Source organism: Anoplolepis gracilipes, chromosome 2 (genome assembly GCF_047496725.1).
Source record: "Anoplolepis gracilipes chromosome 2, ASM4749672v1, whole genome shotgun sequence".
Taxonomy (NCBI): domain Eukaryota; kingdom Metazoa; phylum Arthropoda; class Insecta; order Hymenoptera; family Formicidae; genus Anoplolepis; species Anoplolepis gracilipes.
Genome location: NC_132971.1, coordinates 964,025 through 984,807, shown reverse-complemented (window position 1 = coordinate 984,807; position 20,783 = coordinate 964,025). Strand labels below are relative to the sequence as shown.

The window sequence follows — 20,783 nt, the reverse complement described above, 5'->3', positions numbered from 1 at the left end:
TTATGTTTTTTTGATCTTTATATATTTTTTCCTTGGAAACTATTGATTTGATTGTTATTATTTTTCTAATTGTAAATTATCTTCAGAATTTCAAGTATCTCTTCAGAAATAAATAAGTTTTAATTTGATTGTTTGGTTTAAGAAAAAAAAAAATAAATAAATATAGGGAAAAATAAGAAAATGCAGATATTCTCTGTAATTAATCTAAAGTTAAAAAGTGGACATAAAAATAGATTTGTCATATGATTTCGTAACTGCATTCGCTCCTTTACTATTGACGAAAAATCTCTTTGTTGTATTATGAAAATCATTTGTTTAGCACACTCAAGTTAGATTTGTGAATAATTAAAATTGAATGAAATCTATTAAGTTTCGAAATTACATCTTTACGGGGAATGCACAGGAATTTTTTAGCAAGCCTATTTTTTTGGATTGTATCGCAGATACGACATTCCTTATGAACTGCTTTGCAGAGTGATCTACCATATAGGCTACGTTTAATATAAACTATTACATATATATTTGCTTGTATATGTACGAATACGACGAGTCATTGTAAAACACGCATTATCTATCACGTTAGTTCTTAACGAAAAGCAAAACAGTGCCTTTATTGAGAAGATATCACGGTTTATCTTATCGACGATTCATATGGTCTTTTCCATACAAATCACACTTGGTTTTGGAAACACGACATTTGGATATGATTATAAAATATTTTTCGCATAATTATTAACATATGAACGATGAATACTAATGCGCGCGAGCTAAATAAAAATGTATAAATAAAAATAATTATCAATACGCAAGAATAACAAAAGACAGGGGATCGTTCCTATAAAATGTCAAAATGAAAATGTATGAGTTGCAACGGGTCTATAATCAATCAAATCGCGATGTTTTATCGCAATAATGTGTTATGCAATTTTATACAGACCTGTATTCGGAAATTTTTAGTTAACATACATTTGTAATCTCATTGAAAAACATAACGCTCTTCAAATTTACATATTAAATTGTAATGTGAAAGTGTGTGTTATTTTAAAGTCTGATCTTAGAAGATAAGCTTTTGATTCATCAACGTCCTATTGTCGCCTAAGTATCAAGTCACCATATATGGCATACCATAAACATACACATATGTTGATAATTGATTTTAATAATTGTGTTTTTTTTTTCTTTTTATATATATGTATATATATATATGTATATATATATATGTATATATATATATGTACGGACTTTTCAGCAGCCATAAATACTACATAAATTCAGACTGATATATATTTCTTGTTTGTATTTTTTCTTTGATATTGTTTAATCTAGTCATACGTCATCTGTAACTGTAACACTTATGTATCATGATTCTAAAATGCTGTAACATAAAATATATATTGTAAATAAATGTATAAGCTTGATTCATTGAGATGTTTTAACTGAACATTTGAAAATATCTTATTCCCTCAAGTGCTAAATCTCGAGTTTTTTTATTTAATCATTTTTTAAATTATGTAGAAAGAGAGATCTTTATTATTATATTATTAGTTATTAGTATATAATTTATAATTATATACTATTGTATTAGATTATATTACACTAGTATATATATATATATATTTATTCAATATTCATATTCATAAACGTAAATTGTATGTAGAATAAAAAAAAAAAAAAAAAAAAAAAAATGTTACCTTGTTCGGTGAAATATCACATCGTATTGAATGACAATATCTCGAATACTGCCGAGATTATCGTACCATCGCGCTGCGTCGTTTCGAGACGACTGTTCTGTTCCGAAGTCGTGGGATCGCGGGACGCCCGCGTAGGAGTTTCAGCCCGCGTCCCTGAGACGTAGGAGGGAAAGGGAGAGAGCGAGAGGTCGGCGTGAGGGAGCAAGATGACGATAGGACGCTAGCTAGCACACCGGCCACGGTACCTATACGATGTCACGGTGGTAGTGAATGGAACGCGGTGTGCCCGTGAGCCCGTGTGCCGCACGTCCTCGCGTAGTACGACGCTCCGCGGGCGTCGCGCGCCACCAATGGACGGTGAGTACGGGCGGTCACGTGACGTGCGTGCCGAGCCAGCAGCAGAACATTGCAAATGACAAGACGCGTAGGGCATTGTGTCGTCGCGCCGCCGCTACCGCTACCGCTGCCGTTGCCGTCGTCGTCGTCGTCCTCGTCGTCGCTCGAGAATCCCTCCGGTCGCGTCACGTCGCGTCCCGTCGAATCAGCAAGAATCTCTACGGTGCTTAGCACGGGTACGTGTCGGGTACCGTAGGTAGCATCCGTAAAAAGCGGCCCGTTGTAGCCGTAGTAGATATTGCGCGCGCGATTCTCGTCGAGCGGGGCCTCTCTCTCTCTCTCGCGCCCTGAGAGAAAAGAGCGGCGGCCGCCGCTCGAGGCAGGAGGAAGCCTTCGCGTCAGGTGCGCTCGCGTCCGCTCCGCTACGTTTTCCCCGCGCGCGCGCGCGCGCGGAGGTGCGAATCCGGTGTGCCCGCTCCGCACGCAGGCAGGAAGGATGTCGAGCTCGCAGCGTATGCGAAAGTCCTCGCCATGCTCCAAGCAGGGCCCGATGCGTGCCACCCTGCCCGTCAGCTCGCTCATGAGGCAGGGCCGGCAGAGCAGCAGTCTTCGCAAGAGCAACAGCAACAGTCCCACCGTCTCGCCGACGAACGCGGCCGTCTGGCGAGCGCGCATCTCGCCGGAGACGTCGTCTTCCTCGGGACAGCGGAGTCCCGGGTCCCTGTCCTACAAAGGTATGTCAGCTCCCCCCTCTCCGCCTTCTTCTCTGTCCCCCTCCCCCTCCCCCTTCCTCGCAGGCTCGTTCTTTGTGCCGCTCGTTTGAGTTTTCATCGAGGAACGTGTGCACGCGCGCGTATCCTGGGAATCGTCATCGGGGAGAGATATCAATTCTAGTGATGATTCTGCGACGCAAAAGTCAGGCCGCTACTGTAGTTTGTCCTAGGAGCATAGAATCCCCAAAATGCTATCTCTTGGGATTCTATTCTGTCAAGGGGTAGGTAAACTCGTGGAGTGTGTTTTGTGCAAGGTTTTAATACTTTCTTAACAAAGTCGTTTTCTTCATCAAGAAGTGAGGTATCTTACATATCGCTTGGTCAAGGTATGTAGGCTGGATAGAATGCCTTATTGTGTCTGCTGCGCAGATGTAAGATAGACAGTCTGCTTAACTTGGAGATACTTACTTCTCGCAGTGCTTTATAGTATATATATATATATATATATATATAATTTGACATGAGACTTCTTCTCCTTTTAGTTGAATTGTAGAATAAGAAAGAATAAAAAAAGGAGAAAAAGAAAAATTTTTGCAAATTATGTTCATCTTGTTTGGTTGTCTTAACATTGGAGAAGAATTTATAAAAAGTTTCTATATTTTTTTTAAATTAAATGTCTAGAACAAAGAAAAACTGCTCATTTTGAGCATAAATTATGATTGTTTGCTTTAAATTTATTATGCTCATTTAATAAATATTTTTCAACTTCATTAATTTGTAAATACATTACTACAATATATACCTTTGTAATTTTGTTTTTAAATGTACATTATATAATATATTTGCTTTGCTAACTAACTCACATATATTTATGCACACTTTATACAATATTTTGAAAAGTTCACAAGTTTAATCCATTTTTACTTCTGCACTTTTGTTCATATATTACGACTACAGTAACTGAAGAGACATTTTTAGTTCAGTTTTACTGTAGACTTATTATTTATGTTTACTATTTCATTGTTTTGATTGTGTTAAATTTCAATCATCCAGCAACCGAAAATTGTTTTTTTAGTTCGGTCTGCTATATATATATATATTTTTTTTTTTCAATAATAGAATATCTTTTAGCTTACTGCCTTCTTTAATTGAATATTATTTTACAGCCAAATCAAAAACACTGAGCGGCCGCTGTAGCGATAGCTTAAGTGGCAGTCAGAGTATTCGACGAACAGCATCACTGGATACCATCTATCTAAAAGGACAATGGCCACGTGACTCCTATTATATGCATTCCAGTCTTCTGGTGGACAAATCTACTCAGGTGATATTTTATTCCCCTCTGTCTTTACAGAAACATATATATAAAAATGTAAAATGACACATTGATATTGTGTAAAGTTTGTTAGATTAATATCTTTTATTTTTATTGCATAGACGGATGAATGTTCCAATGAACCCAGAAAAATGCATACTCGTCATCCTACAGAACAAACGGTCACCGATGAAAAATTGGAGAAGAATTATTTCAGGCATCGGTATATGTTTTGCATTGTCTTGTGTTTTATACAGTTTGTGTTTATTGAAAAGTTTATATAGCAATTTGTGTATATTTACACATATATTCTTATCACAGATTACAACGTACAAATAAAGAAGGTACTAGCAGTAGAGAGCGGACAGCTGCATTCGGACTAATAATGCCGGGTGGTCCACCACCCGCGCTTCCCGGAGATCATTCAGTAATTTTACCCAGTATTGCTTCACAGACATCCATACGTAAGTAACTACCAAAAGGTTTTTAATCTGTTTTATTAAAGCTGTTAATTAAATATCGTTCCTTATCATTATAGACAATCAATTTAGCTTGAGTACAAAAGCAAGCCCCATGAATATCCCAGTGAAACCAATGAGGCCTCCAATGCGTTCATCTATCGAAGGGCTCAATCAAGAAATCGAGGGACTCGTGCTTAAAAGTACAGCCAATAATAGCGACACAGATCATCCAATAGAGGACAAGGTAGTACAAAATGTTGAGAGTTATTAATTTATAGAATTCGATAATATTAAATAAAATACAAATTAATTTGTAACTTGTGCATATAAGTTATTTGGAAAAAAGCAGAGATATACTGTTTTGAGAAAAATGTATTTATAACTTATATTTTTCATCTTGAAAGATATTTTCTTTCAGAATAAATACGTACATTTGTTTTATTTAGATACTTTTATCTCAAATGAAAACCTGCATGTGTATCTAAATATTAATTGAGGATATACATTATTAATGCCAAATATTTTATAAGAAAAGCTTCAAAATGCTATTTTTGCTTATATGTGTGTTTTCTCTGTACACAGTCATAAGTTTATACAATATAATAATATTTATATGAGAATTCATTGATGAATACTGAAATTTATCTATTTTTTTTCTAGTATGCACGATATCGCGAGCAAATCACACCTGAAGGACATCGCGCTCCTTTAGCAGATCTACTGCGGGCTACTCGGAGTGTCAATACACAAACGCCGGCTACTGACCTTCCTTCCAGTTCTTATTCTTCAGGTAAGTCGTGTGTCGACGTCTTTATATGCTCAACTAATTTGTGGGTATATAATTGATGGTGTTAAAATTAAGACAATGATTACAAATTTGCAAAAGATTTGCAATTGATAGTATAATAAACTATTCCAAAGATAACTTGGTAACAATCGAGATATTAAAAAGAATTAAATTGTTTTAAATTTATTTAGCATGTACAAAGTGAATTTAAGTGTTATTAGTGGTATAATCAGAAGTCATAATTTTATTTGAGAAAAAATAATAAATTGAAGAATAAAAACTTCTTTTTATATTTGTTTAAAAAAATTATTATTCTATAAAAGAAATTTTATTCTATGTTTTTAATTTATAATTATCCTCTTGCTATTTATATCACTCATATAACAATTAGTTATAAACAGTCTGTATATACACATATATATATAGACACACTTGTATATTTTTTTTATTAATTGTTTCTGGTTAACGTGAATATATTTAGTATATAAAATAACACACTAACTAAAGGTGTGTGCCTGTTGAGACAGGCCCTCCATCTAGGAATTCTGAGTCTCCGCTGATTCCTGGTGTTTTGGATGCGTCCCGTCCGCCTAGCGATCTCTTACAAGGTTGGAGCATATTTGCGGAAAGATTTGATTTTTCCTTTTCACAGATCTCATTTGTTTGTTTTTAATCTCTCAATTTACCATTGTTGATACTACATATCTAAAGATAGATGAATGATATATAGTGAGTCATTAAAAACTATCACTCTCAATAAATCTTAAAATATGAATTTTATAGAAAAATATTTCAGATAGAATTTACTTGATTTTTAGTAGGATATTCATGTATCTACTGATATATTCAGTTTTGTTACAGATGGAAACACTTTCAAATAAGAAAAAACATGATTTTGTTTAAAAAAACAAAAGTATGCTTTAAAGTCTCACTTTCATTTGAAACAAAACTGTGTTTATCACAGAATATCTCCTTTGAGATCAAATAACTTTTATTTGAAATATTTTTCTATAAAACACATTTTAAAATTTATTAAAGAAGGTAACTTTTTTAGTGTGGTTTATCTTATACAAACATACACACATAAAAAAAATTTATATTTCTGTCAAGATATTTATTAGGATATCTACCTTATGCATGATATTATTGATCTTTAGAAGATCGTCATCAAAATATATGTAAAATTTAATAAAAGAATAATATTATTAAATCTTGTTTAAACTTATAATTATGATTTTTATAGTCATATTATTTCCATCATGATTGAATCTTTATTCAATTTAACAATTTTCTTTCTTATCAATAACATGTATTATTAAATTATATGCAGTCTACAATAATTAAAATAATATATAAATCAGATATTCAACAAAATCTTGTACATATAGTGGAATTAGTTGCATGTTTTGCTATGATGATACGAATGTTTATTTGTTTATTCTTTATATTTCTCTCTTTTGTCACTATAAATATTGTATCAATATATTAAAACATATGCATATTATGTGCTAACAATAAGTACAAACATATGCATATTATATACTATATAAAGATTCTAACCAAGTTATAAATGCATGATAACATCATGATTAATTATATATAGAGTGTTTACGAAATACTTGAACAAACTTCTAGGGCATATTCTTCTTGTTAAAATAAAGAAAAAAGTATATAAAACTATAGTAAAATTTGAATTGTTGTAAAGTATAGTAAAACAAAATATATGTAAACGTTATTATAAATAATCATAAATGAATATTTAAATTATGATAAATGCTGAAAATAGCTATCATTTCATTGAATGTATAGTCTCACAAGCATTAATAACGCGTTGGCAATCCATTTTCGTTATCAATAGATTGCGAATACATACATGCTTTAAATGTTCTCAAAGATACTGGTTTCGTTTAAATAAGTCTTATATTCAATGACGCTACATAATAATGTTGACATAAACTTTGTTTTACTATAACTTTGTAACCATTCATATTTGGCTATGAATTTATATAATCTTTTTTCTTTATTTTGACGAGAGGAATACGCCCTAGAAGATTGTCCAAGTATTTCGTAAACATTCTGTATATGTCAGACAATATATTGGTATTTATTTTATTTTATTTTTTTCAGCAGCACAAGAGAGCAAGAATATTAATATCATATAATACATACACATACACACACACGCACATATATGTTTTTCCTCTATATTTTTAATGCTATTAAATATAGAATGAAAATAATTTATGTGTTTATACATTTATTTATTTTTTATTGCAAAACAAATGTACAATAATACTTCATTTTACATAAGCTCACTGTTTACATACTGTTTACACGCAAGCATCTATTATTAAAAAATTGAATGGCATGTGAAATCCATTATATATGTTGATCATCAACATAAAGAACGATGTGTCATGACGTTCCATTTCTTACACGACAATGCGACTTTAAATTTCATCTTTAATTTATAGGTGGAAGCCGTGGTTCAACACCTGAACAAGACAGAGAAGGACGTCTCGGTACCTCTCCTCACATTAACAGGTTCCTGGCGAGGGAACCGCCCGATGGCTGTGAGAAAGTCAACCTCAAATTTGTGGAAGATGCAAGGTAGAGATCACTTTCTCATCGCTTGCTCGATCATCTTTGAGAAAGTTTGTAAACAGTAACAGTAATTTTTTTAATTTTTCATATACAGGCGGCCCATGATAGATTTGAGCAAACTAGATTATTGCCCAAAGCCGTGCGTTCCAGCATTCCAGTTGAAACCCAGCTTGGGGTCAGCGTTCCTGCCATTACAACAGCCGGCCAGCCCGACGATGGTCGCCTCGAGTGCATCACCTTCCGCGCATACAACACCGACCACACCTCCACCTAATCCATAGTCCCACTCTTTATCTTACGGTGTTACACTTGTAAGCTCGATTAGTATATATATATACATACATATATATATATTTTTTTTTAACGACCTTGTGGGTAGAAAGTGATTTACTTCGACATAAAGGCATATATATCGACAAAGAAAAGTTACCGAACAAAAAAAAGAAAAAGAACAGCCCGTTCCCAGTGCGTGCCGCGCGAATATCGTGCGGGCATTATGGATTGTGTAATTAAAGCAGTTGCAGAATTGCATCAATACAAAAAAAAAAAAAAAAAAAAATAAAAAAAAAAAAAAAAAAAGAGGGAAAAGAAATATTTGGACGGCATCCGAGCTCCGTTTATAATGTTCGAAACAATAATATATAAATACGAGGAACAATAATTTGTGATAACTAAAAGAAAAAAAAACACAAAAAGATTAAGAAACGACAACGTTTAGGAATGAACATTGTGTTCTACAGGGAAAAAAGACTAATGAAATTGCGTATTCTAAATTTAGTGCTAAAATGTGCTAAACGACTTTAATTTTGTATACACGAATAAATATTCAAGATGACAAAAGAAGTATTAAATTTGATTGTTGGAATAAACAAAATTATATGGATACTGAGGAAAAAGGCACGTGTGCACGATATATATGTATGCACGTATACGTATATATATATATGCATACGTATATATACATTGTTGCTCGTCTCTATGATGTTTTTATTAGAATCTTCATTGTTTAAAGTACTCAATTACATAGATGACAGAGATGTGAATCACCCTTGTTAGAATTTTGTATCGTTTTGTATTATTACTTATATGCTAAAAATATTCTCAAACTATTATCATATGAGGAGTTAGAAAATGGTGTATCCCTAGGTATTTTTGTTTTACAGAAATGGGGCTTTACATAAGAACGTTATATTTGAAATGAGATAGATATGTACACGATTGTTTATTATGAAAATTTATTTAAAACCATATATTTATTACAGATGTACTTTCTCTCTCATGATATCTCTAAGAGAAATTAAGCACTAGACTCTAAATTTGAAAGTCGTAGCAAAATTATGCTTGATGAAATAATTCAAGCTTTCGGAATTGATATCGTCTCATCGTTCTTCCATTCTGTTTTGCAACAATACCATAGGGCTACAATATTTTTGATTTATCTTATATATTACGTTAGATTACAATCTGAATATGTACAACCAACACAACATGCAGTGACAGGTTGACGAATGCATGATAGAATGAGTCCAATGACATAAGAAGGATATGTGTTGAGTAACAAAGAAATGCAAGAAAGATGAATGATAATACTAGATATTGATTGAAGTGACGATATGCGCTTTTGTCAGTGTGGTATCAGATGTGGCATAAAAACGGCTCCCTAATCTGGCATGGAAAACAGGTGTGCGTGTATGTTTTTTGTATAAAAAAAAATGCGGATAATTATTTCGAGTATATATAATCTGCGTCTTATACAAAGTAACAGAATGCATGTGTTGTAATATCAGAACTCTGATTAAACTATCTACGAATAACTTTGAAAAAGACTCGAAGCGTGACAGAAAAATTAATTTTAAAACGTTCGGTTCTCAAACGCAGGTTGAATATCAATTTGTGAAAATAAACATTTATGTTAGATTAGCCAATTAAACAACTAGTAATCAATAGATGAAAGTTTGTTTTAATTTTGATTGAAAATTATATTTTTTGCACTGTATTAAATTAATAGAAAGAAGAGTATTAAAATATGAGCATGAGGGAAGGAAAGAGAAACTGAAAGTTATTCGTGCGATGGATTAAATTATCGTTTACGCAGACATAGCCACTCAGAAGAAGTTCGTTTATTTTTTGCTTTCTAGTACGAAATACACATTTTGCAAACAGTTTTTATAGTTGCAGCGTCTGTGGGAGGAAAATAAGAATCTTGATAGTGTGTAAAGCCAAGAGCGCGGAAGAAACGGTTTTTTAAATACGATAGTAATATACTTTCTAATAATGTAATGTATATCTAGCTACAACAGTGAAGAGGGAAAAAAAGAAGAAAAAAAAAAGAATGTTAACACATAAGTACCTGGCACACTGGTCTATGCTCTCTCTTATCCAGCTCACTAGGAAGTTCATGCCTTAGAATGCGTGGTAAGGTGTGCTATACATAGACAGGAAGGTTAATCAGAGAGTCAGGATACACACAAAATGCACACTGGCTAGTTAAAAAAAAAATTGTATACAATACGAAGATACTGTATAGTATTTACTAGCTTAAGAGAACTTCGTTTTTTATTTATTTTGCTACAGATCTAACAACAACACACCTCGTACCACACCGCACACTCTCTGTCGTATCGATATCTGAGTGTAGAGCAGCAGCTTCGAGAAGAGAAAAGCGTATTCGACTACATTTTATTATACTTCGGTCTGTTTACGCGTTTTGCATCTTACTTAAACCAATTTCGAAGTAATGCGACGCGTAATAGTGTATAATTAATATTAATGAATAAAATGAAACAACAGATTTTCGTAATTTTAATAAGTAGATAAAAAAAAAATGATTTCAAAGCGAACGCTAGCCTCGTTATTTTCACCGCACTCTGTCAAAGGGCTCCACTCTTTAACCTTCGTGTACTTGCATAATGTGTTATCATTATTGTTAGTTTTCGTTATCGATTTCGTAATAAGCAGAGTAACGCGTACGAAGACTGCTAAAACCGAATATTATACCTGTTATTTGGAATATATCTAAAAAAAAAAAAAAAAGAAAAATCTAAAGTTAAATAAATTAGGCTCAAATCACATACCGATTACCTAATGAACGAGTGTATATACATAGGTCTATATACTTTAATTCATTATTAAATAATCTCTCCTTACATGATTATACTGTTCGGTACATTCTCTCTACATATCTAAAATCTGAGCAGGCTTCAGAAACGACAAAATGATTATGTCAATTAAAAATTCATTTAACCCTAGGACACAGTCTAGATGTATCGTTGCAGTATCTTGCACACAAAACGAAAATGATTGTTGAACGTGTATCGTAATTTGTAAGATGCTCAGAATTATACAAAACTCTTTCCAGTACATAGAAAACATGTGTATGTTATATAAAATATCTTCAAAAAAAATTTTATATACCTTCTAAAAAAATTTTTTAAATGCAACTTTTATTCACTGTTTTATAATAAATATATAAAACATTATTTAAATTGTTTTTTTTTTTCATTCTGAGGACTACTCAAAGATTTACTTTTTAGAATTCGATATAGTTTTCTCTCATGGGACGTACGCACATAAATATGATGTAATACGTCGTACATAATATTTTTAATGTACCGAGCAATATTTCGACTATTTGAACGAGCTGCATATATTAATTAATATATCATCAAACTCTGACATGTTAACTTTTTGATTTATTATAAAATAACAAAAAGTTGTGTTAATAAGCAATTTTGTTCTCAAATATATGTTTATATATTACAATGCGAGAGATTCATGGGGAAAAATCTTCATAAATTATTGTTGCGACTAAAGTAATCTTTATGGAATTAAAAACGGGCAATTTTTTACACAATTTGCCATATTACTTTCATATTCATCTTGGCCTTATGAATGCAAATATATTTGATCTTCTAGAATCTAGAATAATGAACTTTTAGATCGTTTTTCTTATAATCATCATGTGATATTTTCGAATCCTCTATTTTAGAAGAGTATCTTACAATACTATAAAATCCATTATTGATCTTTTATCTTATTATGTAAAAATATTGAACGTTTGCAATTTATTTAATTTCCTCGTCGGTCCTAGGGCTAAATCAAAATTAGTCAAAAGAGAGAAATAGGGCATGTAAATAATAAAATAAAGCTTCTTGTATTAATAACTTTTGATATAGAACATAAGTGACTCACGAGAGATGCATATACTTTCGCAAAATTAAATTTATTAATGAAGCAACAGCACAAGAAAAATAAATTTATTTGTGCTCGTATTTTCATGTGATTATATTTCTCAGTTATATAATAATTCATTTTTTATTCATTATATTTGCAAGATGTTCCAAAATTAGCGCAAAGTGAATACAAGTTCTTTTTGTAAAGTTTGAAATTTTATTTTTATTGATGAAAGCCTCAAAGTATCATTCATATTCGCATTATATTTGAAAAAAGGGGAGTATCTTTAAATTAACTTTCAGAAATAAAACTAAGGAAATTTAATAGTTTATAATATACATAAAAATTCGGTATTGTATTTTAATATAATTTTAAATTTTACATTTACTTATTTATGAAGATACCAAAACTAAGAAAGAATTAGGGAATCAAAAAATTGACATTAAATTATGCTTGATACTTTAACTAATAAAAAGTGATTTCTATTTTCAATAAGGAACAATAATATGTGCTAATATGGAACAGCTTGTAGGTTTTTATCGGAGATTTCTCAATTTATTATATTTATTCTTACGAATAAGTTTCATAATGTTATGATGCCAGTTTTTCTCATTCATTACAATATAAAATTATGTTATTAAAAATACTTTTTACTTTCAATATTTTTAATTTCACTTAATTAAAACTATCATCGAGTAGTGTATTATACGTTTTTAATTAAAATAATATGTTTTAAATTAAAATTATCGTGTATCACACACGTTTCAAGGAATTGTATGAAAATATATAAGAAAATCGAAAGCATATTAAGAATACTAAATGAAAATTTAGTGTTTTTTAATATTCCTGCATTAAAATGGATATATCTTATGTTACATGATTAAAATGATTAAAAAAAATAATTGTTTTATTCTGTCACTTTAATGACTGTCTGAGAAAATGACGCGGATGGTTTAATACCAATGCTTACGAAATGAATATGATACTACGATTGTGATATAATTTAATAAGCTCACGATGTTTCGTTCGGCCATTGAAATAAATACATCGATTGTTGCGCGCGATGTGACTTCACCAACAATATAATTATTACTTTGTTCATCGATCATAAGAAAATGGAGAAATGTTAATAATAATAATAATAATAATAAGTATATTTGTAACTTTCAGAGCATACCACATGCTATTAAGGAAAAAAAGAACTCTCTCTCTCTCTCTCTCTTTCTCTCTCTCAATATGGAAAGGTGAGCACGGCCAAAGTGTTGCCTAGTACAAATATATTGTAAAAAAATGGATTGTTGTTTATATAAATGAGCCGAAAGTGCTACTTGCGTTTTGCGCAGATTTATTTCGAGATATACTTATCAATTTCCTTGATCTCAACGCGAATCCTCTTATTATCTTACCTCTCCATAGTGAGAATATCCTGCGAAAGTTGTTAAAAAAAATTTGATTCGTTTACACGCGCAAATTAGTTGTATTCTGATTTACCGGCATAATACTATAATGTACTTATTCCAATAATAACAATATGCACCTTTATTTTTGTCATAAATGGAAAGAAAAATGTACCTTTTTATATTACTATTAAGACGCCTTACGTAAATAAACTTTTTAGAAAACTAAATTGATGACTTATTATGATACATATACACAAGAATGTCTTAACATGAATTTAAGCATACCAAGGTATTTATGAAGAATGCATACGCTTCAATATAAATTCATATATTGAGACATTCCTGTCCTCTGTCCTGTGTACATACATACATAAAATTTATCATGTTTAGTTATGCAAGTCAGTCCTACTATTATTACTTTATTTCGTCTATGCTTGCTAAATTATCAGGTATATGTTTATGTGAATTTTTATTGTGTTTGTAGCCAACTAGTACATACATGTATATTTTCCTCTTTATTTTCTTTAAAAATATTTTATAGATATCCAATTTCAATTTATACATTTAATAAAATATACATTACCTATATTTTATTATTTTTAATTATCTCACAGCACCTAATTAGAGCTAATTACATTAGATTTTATAAATCTGATTAAATATTAATGCATACATATGGTACCTAACAAAAGCAATTTAATTATAATAATTATAAAAATTTTCTTTGTAATTAAACTAAAAATAGGATTTCAGAAGGGGATAATACTTTCTCTTTTAGTAGTAAAACATTAAAAAATATGAAATATCAATTTAATAGAAAAGACCAGCTTTTAATCGTCTTTGCTACATATTAATTTTATACACATGCCCATCATATAAGTTGCATGTGTATAGATATGTTCATATTTACATAAATATTTGTAATAGTATATTTATCTTCTTAATTATCGACATTATACTGTATATAACAAGATACTTGTCCCGTATAAATTAAAATTTTTCTTTTCTCATGTATGTACAAATTGTCTATAAAAATTGTCATAATTATAAACCCATATATTGAGGGGAGGAAGAAAAAGTACTTCTTGCGGAATTATTCTTCCTCGATTCCTCAGCATTAGGACTATCACTGAAAATTAAAAAAAAAATATCTTGGCAAAGATATAAAAACACATTGGAAAAAAGATGATCCCAATTTTTTTTGACAATAGGATTCAAGTCAATAGACAAATTATTATCTGTCTTTATGTTTATACATATTTAGCGTTAAAAGTAACAAGTTTTAACATACATTATTCATTAGATAAACAAAAATAAGATATAAACAGTTACGTTTAGCGCTAAATTTACGATATAAATACATGTTTTTGAATGGTGAATTTTTGAAGAATGAATTTCTTATACCAGTATTGTCCAGTAATCACATTCAGGTTACATCATTGGACAATGCTGATTAAAGCACAATTCTTATAAGCTAAATGAATTACCCAAAGAAAGGCATCAAAGACACGAGCGTCTGTCTGTTCGGCCTACACGCAAATGCGGGAGAGCATTGCGCTACTCGTCCGACAACGCGTCGTAACCATTGTTGCAGTTTTTGCCGTCGTTCTTCCACAAATTTCGCATCCTAAAAATTAACGATTACTTTCGCTGCATCTAAATGTTTATACTATTACAAATCTATACATCATCTAATATTTTAACATATATATCAATCACCTTATTTCCTAACGTTTTTTTTGGCGGAAATTCGAAAGTCGTAACTATAGCATCATGTTTCTTTAGCTCTCTATAAAGCGCATAAAATTGAGCATATCGCCTGTAAATGTTCCACTCTGTGTCTCTTATGCGTACATAAATCTATGTTGGACACGACAAATTAGAGAAAAATTCTTGATACAAAATAATAAAAAATTTTTAGTAAAATTGCGCTTCTCGTACTTGATAAACATGATGTATGTCAGATGGTTGTCCTGTGAGAAACGCGGATGGAATCCATATGTGAATAAGACACGGTGGTTCCGCAGGTAAATCGTCCTCATTTAACGGTCCTCGGAGACACTCTAATTCAGTTTGCAACATTTTCACTAATTTGTCCCTGCGTAAAATTCAAACTCAATTAGGAGATTCATCATTACGAAATTTACGTAATCTCGCAATATTTACGCACTTGTTAGTCAATTGCATTGTCAATCTAGCATTAAATTCCATTAATTCGGCATGCATATCTGCGACCTGTATCAACTTTTCTTCGTACTGTCTTGCTTCATTGTGATAATCCAACGACGGATCTTCTTCAGATATTGTTGTGGAATTGGAATCTCTTCTTAACATTTGAACGGCAGTAACATACTTACGCAACTGTTGTCGTAAGAGTTCGTTTTCTCTGTATAATTAAAAGTATGTTATAGATCAATTATGCATATTACATATTCATTATGTAATCTATCAACATCACACACGTCGCTTAATGTGATCCACATTATATTTATTATTAATAAATTTAGCTCAATTTTTTAAAAACTTTTGAGTTCATATTTTCAATTGGAGTCAATATGTGTACATATCTATGAAATAATTGTTTATAAAGTAATCAAAATCATATTTACCTATTTAATGTTTGCAACTGTAATTCATGTCTTTCTAAATAATGTTGATGTTGCCTCTGGAAGCGAGCTAATTGTAATCTACTTGTTATAGCATCTTCCCTAGCTTGTTCCAGAACTTCTGTCATAGCTAAAAGCCTTACACGTAATGCATCTATGTCTAAATTCTCTGGATCTATATGCAAATCTAAACCAACTAATGGTTCTGTTGCCTCCACTGCAGGTTCTGCTGTCACTTCTGAATCCTGAATAAAAATAAAATTTTTAAAAGAAAATTATAATCTTGCATATTTTGTTTTTAAATCTTGCTTTTTCAAAGAAATCAAAATGCATTAAATCTATTTCTTGTGTGTAAATTAGTTCAGTTTTAATCTAAAACATTTAATAATATAATAAACATTTACAATTTATTATATAAATCTGCTTTGAGTTTTTAAACAAATTGCATGTAATAAATATTTTGTTATTTATTGTTAATTAAATTTGTATTCTAAAATAAAAATCAAAATATAAACTCACGTTTAAATAATTTGGCAGAGTGGCTATCATATCATCCAATGTTTGATCAAGTGATGATACAGGTACAAGGCCACCCATATTTCCAGCATCCATTATAGGAGTTAATACTTTTTCTTCTTCAAAAGACTCACTGTGGTAATATTAGAGAAATTTTTATATGAGTAACAATGTATATCTGTTCATTTTATAATATTAGAAGAGATGCCTACTGTTGTTCCCACTCCAAAAGTTTTGTATCAACTGTACTATTGGAATCAACTTGAGGTTGAGAATCTGATAAACAAGGCGAAGTAGAATCTTTAGTCGATACTGCGGTAGGCGAGTTACGACATGTCGGTGGTGCACTTATAGAAGTTGTAGTTTCCTCCCTGTGTTCTTCTTCATTGTCATCATCGAAAGAAATTATACGTGTTGGCACTTTCTTTTTTCGTTTTTCTGGTTCAGATATAAGAGGATCTGTTTGACAGATTAAGATCAGTGTATTAATAATTCAAATTGTTGGAAACTTTTTTTCATAGTTTGACATAAAAATTGTATATTATTTGAAATTTCTTTTTAGATAAAAACCATATATAAAGTAGTGCATCTATTTTGACTAATAAAAAATTATTTAACATTACATGTGTAATATGTGATCTGATTTCTATAAAATTTTTTTGTTAAATACGCATTACTTTAGTAAATTTAATATTCACCTGGAATTAATGTAGAAATAACTGGTTCTGATTGTGCACCTCTGTTTCTATCTATATCTTTTCCTTTCAAGTCGTCAAGTTCCTCATTATCTACTCTTATTGCAAATAATATTGTTCCAAGACCTAAATAATTAATAATTTAATTTGTTTTTTATATAAAGCAAATAAACTCATTGTCAAGAACAAAAAGTACCTGCGGCTACATTAGGTAATACAGAGCTTTTTTCCTGATCGAGTAAAAAGGCCCATTCTTCATAGAAGGGAGACAATGTGTCAGGATTTATAATAGCATGTAAGTGTCGTTCCAAAGACCTTTCATTCAAAACAGCCCTTAGCCATGCTCTGCCTCGACCGTAATCTGTATGCACCTTCCTCAATATACTAAAACGTTCCTGTTCATGCCAAGTAAGTTGTTCTTTTATGCATGGCCAGAATGCTACATCTGCTATATTGCCAGGTTTCACATTGCCACCAGAAACCAAGTCAGATACATGTCTATAAAAAAATATGAGTGAGAATATCTTTTAATATTTCATTAAATTATTTTGTCACATTGCAATTTAAACGAAATATGATTATATGTTCAAGTTTTATTCATATTAGGAATTTATCAATAGAGAAAAATCATCCAAGTATTTATCATCATGCTCGTGAGTCACATTGCGGATAAAACGTGCGTCTGTTTTGTGACCTTGTATATATCCATACAGAAAATCATAGAACAAAGATAAATTTAAACTTGATCATACGAAATATTGTAAATGTTACCTGAAGGCTGAGTTGATTTTTTCTATATAATTTGTCTTTAATCCATGATCAAAGATTGATTCAAATATATGACAGAGCTTTACTACACATGCTTCTGATTCCGTAGCTAATTCCGCACGTCCACCAAATCTGACGTGACATTCTTTAGCAGACACTAACAGATCCTCCAATAATTTTTCCTTCTCGGCTGCATGATCTATTATATTATGTGTATTCGGCACTATCGCTGACATAATACGTAAAGCCTAGGATAAATAATATCTTCAGGAAATAAATCAAAACCAATATAATTTAATGGAAGGAAGAATCTTAATATTTCTTAAATTTGCAGCATCCTCTGTAATTGAAGATAAAAGATTATATCGTTATTACTAATTAACAATAGTCAACAACATAAGACTCATGTTATTGACTATTGTTAAGTAATTACATTGCATAATCTATGTATGCTGCATATTTTATGTACCATATATTTGTAAAACAATTACATTTTAATATCTATTAGATTAAAATTCTTCCTGAGAGATATTCTAAAATTTAATATAAGATTATTGATAATATCACAAGTCTTCAATTTAAACAGAATTAATATTTATTTTGCATGTAAACATATATTTTCCAATTATATTTCTTAATCACTAAAAATATAAAATATATTACAAAAGAATTAATAAAAAGATTTTGTTTTTATACATTATTGTAACTCAATAAATTCTCATAAAAATAAATTTCAAATTTTGAAAATCAATTTGTAAATCATAAATATGCACACATAAATATATGTATATCAATTATGCAAATAAGAAGGAAAATATACACTTAAATAAAAATTGTCAAAAAATTTGAAAAAAAAAAAAAAGAGTTGATGCATATTGTTTACATCTATATATTATCCTAAACATTAAACATTCATAATAGCAATTCAAAAACTGCAAAAGAAGAAAAGAGATTCTTTTGATATGAAGAAATATAATTTCGGAGAAAAAGAATTCTTAATATAAAGAAATATACTTTCGTTATTTTTCTCTCGCATTCGTTTTAACTGTCATTAGACCTTTGGAGAATCCATATATATACCTAACGATGCGAAGATACTTCATTAATCAAATTTGCATACCCGACATAATTGACGCGCAGAAATACGTAAAAAAAAAAGCCTGAATAAAGAATTCACGATACAACATTAACACTTAAGTGACGCATATCGCGGAACGTTATTATGATTATTACAAATTTCTCCAGATTTCTCCCGGATATCCGTGGTTTGTGTAATCGCGATACATACGAATCTGGGTTAAGCTGACCCTTGTACTTTTTATAAACGGCACTTTGACCATTATAGTCGCGTCTTTCCATCACCGATGAAACGTAACGCGGAGGGGAAAACAAAGGCAACTTACCATTTAAATGGTGCAGTGAGGATCACTGCCTCGATCTGTTTTCACAATCGAGGATCATCAGCGTTCATCGGATATTCTCAGTTCGCGATATCGCGCGAGAGGACAACGCGAGGATTCGCGGAAAAAAAAACCGAGGATCGTCACTTCGGATGAGACGCGACGGGGCCGTTGATGCGTCGTCGTCGTCGCGTCATGACATTTAACGCGGAAAAAAAACCTTCGCTCGCCCGTCACAAAGAGATCACTGAAACTCGCGAGACTACAACAGGGGCGGAACTGCCTCGCGAACCCATCGCAGATCGCAGTAGCAGCCAGTAGCCAGTAGTGTCTACTTTCTGCGAACATAGACGCACGTCAATGTAAAGAAGGGAGACGCCAATCTCGTGACGCTCGTGACATTCGATGCGCGATGGATCGCACGTGATGGCGGGACGCCACTGTACTTCCATGCAATCGATTGGCTACTTCTTCACGGTTATGTCAGAGAATAGATTTTATTCACCAATCGGACTCGTGTTTAGGTGCAACACAGAAAGCGCTTCTAGAATTTGAGATTTTTTTTTAATTTTTAAACTTTTATTCTTGTCTCATAATAAGAGTATATAAATTCCACTGATGTGTGTTAGTATTTATATAATTATAAATATTTAAATATAATATAGAGGTACAATTTAACTATACAGTGGTATAATTTAAACATAATATAGATTAATATAGTAGGATTTGTGTAGTATAATTTTTACATTAGTAGAGAGAAGTCTAAAAGAAACCATGCCGCCGTTTTTCATATATGACACTTTTTTCTTGCCGTAAGCTAGCGCCAACTGGACATTTTAGAACGAATTACATGGCCAGATCCATTTTTCGATGCCATGATAAAATTCCACCGATTGGTTCATGTTCGTGCTAATCGCACAATTTAAAACAGATTTTTTTACAATAGATACAATAAATACAACATTATATATAGATATTATACAATAATATAATACACAATGTATATATACAGAAAATATACATATTATATACATATATTGTACAATAATAAAATACAATAATATATATAGATATATATAATACAACTTCAATGTATCTTATAATATCTTAAACTATCTTAATAATATAATATACTTATATAATCTTATTTATAGTACTTGTTATACAATATAATATATAATATATACAATAAATAAAATATTATACATATAATATAATATATACTTTAAATGTATCTTATAAAGTTATATTTTTTGCGTTTTTCATAATTAAATTATATTTTATTATAAATATTTTATTAAATTTAAATATATTTTAT

At 31.0% G+C, this 20,783-nt stretch overlaps 2 protein-coding genes and 1 long non-coding RNA gene across 5 annotated transcripts; 1 reads left to right on the top strand and 2 right to left on the bottom strand.

Annotated features, from left to right (window-relative positions):
* Positions 1 to 1,207: 1,207 nt before the first annotated feature.
* Positions 1,208 to 1,870, bottom strand: LOC140663257 (uncharacterized). The gene is made up of 2 exons (XR_012046243.1): positions 1,692 to 1,870; positions 1,208 to 1,375 (listed from the first exon to the last, which is right to left on the bottom strand). It is a non-coding gene; the product is annotated as an uncharacterized lncRNA (long non-coding RNA).
* A 442-nt stretch (positions 1,871 to 2,312) lies between these two features.
* On the top strand, positions 2,313 to 8,753 carry LOC140663256 (glucocorticoid-induced transcript 1 protein). Of its 2 annotated transcripts, XM_072887287.1 has the most exons (9): positions 2,313 to 2,761; positions 3,907 to 4,064; positions 4,178 to 4,278; positions 4,377 to 4,519; positions 4,594 to 4,760; positions 5,177 to 5,306; positions 5,831 to 5,911; positions 7,778 to 7,913; positions 8,002 to 8,753. In XM_072887287.1, exons 1-9 carry the CDS (start codon positions 2,524 to 2,526, stop codon positions 8,186 to 8,188), a joined length of 1,341 nt encoding a protein of 446 aa, XP_072743388.1. In that variant the 5' UTR covers positions 2,313 to 2,523; the 3' UTR covers positions 8,189 to 8,753. The 2 variants fall into 2 exon arrangements, with proteins under 2 accessions (XP_072743388.1, XP_072743389.1); XM_072887288.1 differs by lacking the exon at positions 5,831 to 5,911 and having other exon boundaries at positions 2,350 to 2,761.
* An 859-nt stretch (positions 8,754 to 9,612) lies between these two features.
* Positions 9,613 to 19,826, bottom strand: LOC140663254 (sorting nexin-29). 2 transcript variants are annotated; one of them, XM_072887286.1, is made up of 12 exons: positions 19,469 to 19,826; positions 18,069 to 18,405; positions 17,494 to 17,795; positions 17,301 to 17,423; positions 16,815 to 17,061; positions 16,606 to 16,735; positions 16,090 to 16,331; positions 15,651 to 15,866; positions 15,422 to 15,578; positions 15,200 to 15,340; positions 14,968 to 15,107; positions 9,613 to 14,609 (listed from the first exon to the last, which is right to left on the bottom strand). In XM_072887286.1, exons 2-12 carry the CDS (start codon positions 18,299 to 18,301, stop codon positions 14,525 to 14,527), a joined length of 2,016 nt encoding a protein of 671 aa, XP_072743387.1. In that variant the 5' UTR covers positions 18,302 to 18,405; positions 19,469 to 19,826; the 3' UTR covers positions 9,613 to 14,524. The 2 variants fall into 2 exon arrangements, with proteins under 2 accessions (XP_072743387.1, XP_072743386.1); XM_072887285.1 differs by having other exon boundaries at positions 18,069 to 18,313.
* Positions 19,827 to 20,783: the final 957 nt, after the last annotated feature.

Coding starts and splice junctions, on each gene's coding strand:
- LOC140663256 (XM_072887287.1), top strand. CDS start 2,524: ATGTCGAGCTCGCAGCGTATGCGAAAGTCCTCGCCATGCTCCAAGCAG. Junction 4,761..5,176: donor ATCATCCAATAGAGGACAAG/GTAGTACAAAAT, acceptor TTTTTTTTCTAG/TATGCACGATATCGCGAGCA. Junction 5,307..5,830: donor TTCCAGTTCTTATTCTTCAG/GTAAGTCGTGTG, acceptor CTGTTGAGACAG/GCCCTCCATCTAGGAATTCT.
- LOC140663254 (XM_072887285.1), bottom strand. Junction 17,796..18,068: donor AAAATCAACTCAGCCTTCAG/GTAACATTTACA, acceptor ATTTTTTTATAG/ACATGTATCTGACTTGGTTT. Junction 15,341..15,421: donor ACATACATCATGTTTATCAA/GTACGAGAAGCG, acceptor TGTCCAACATAG/ATTTATGTACGCATAAGAGA.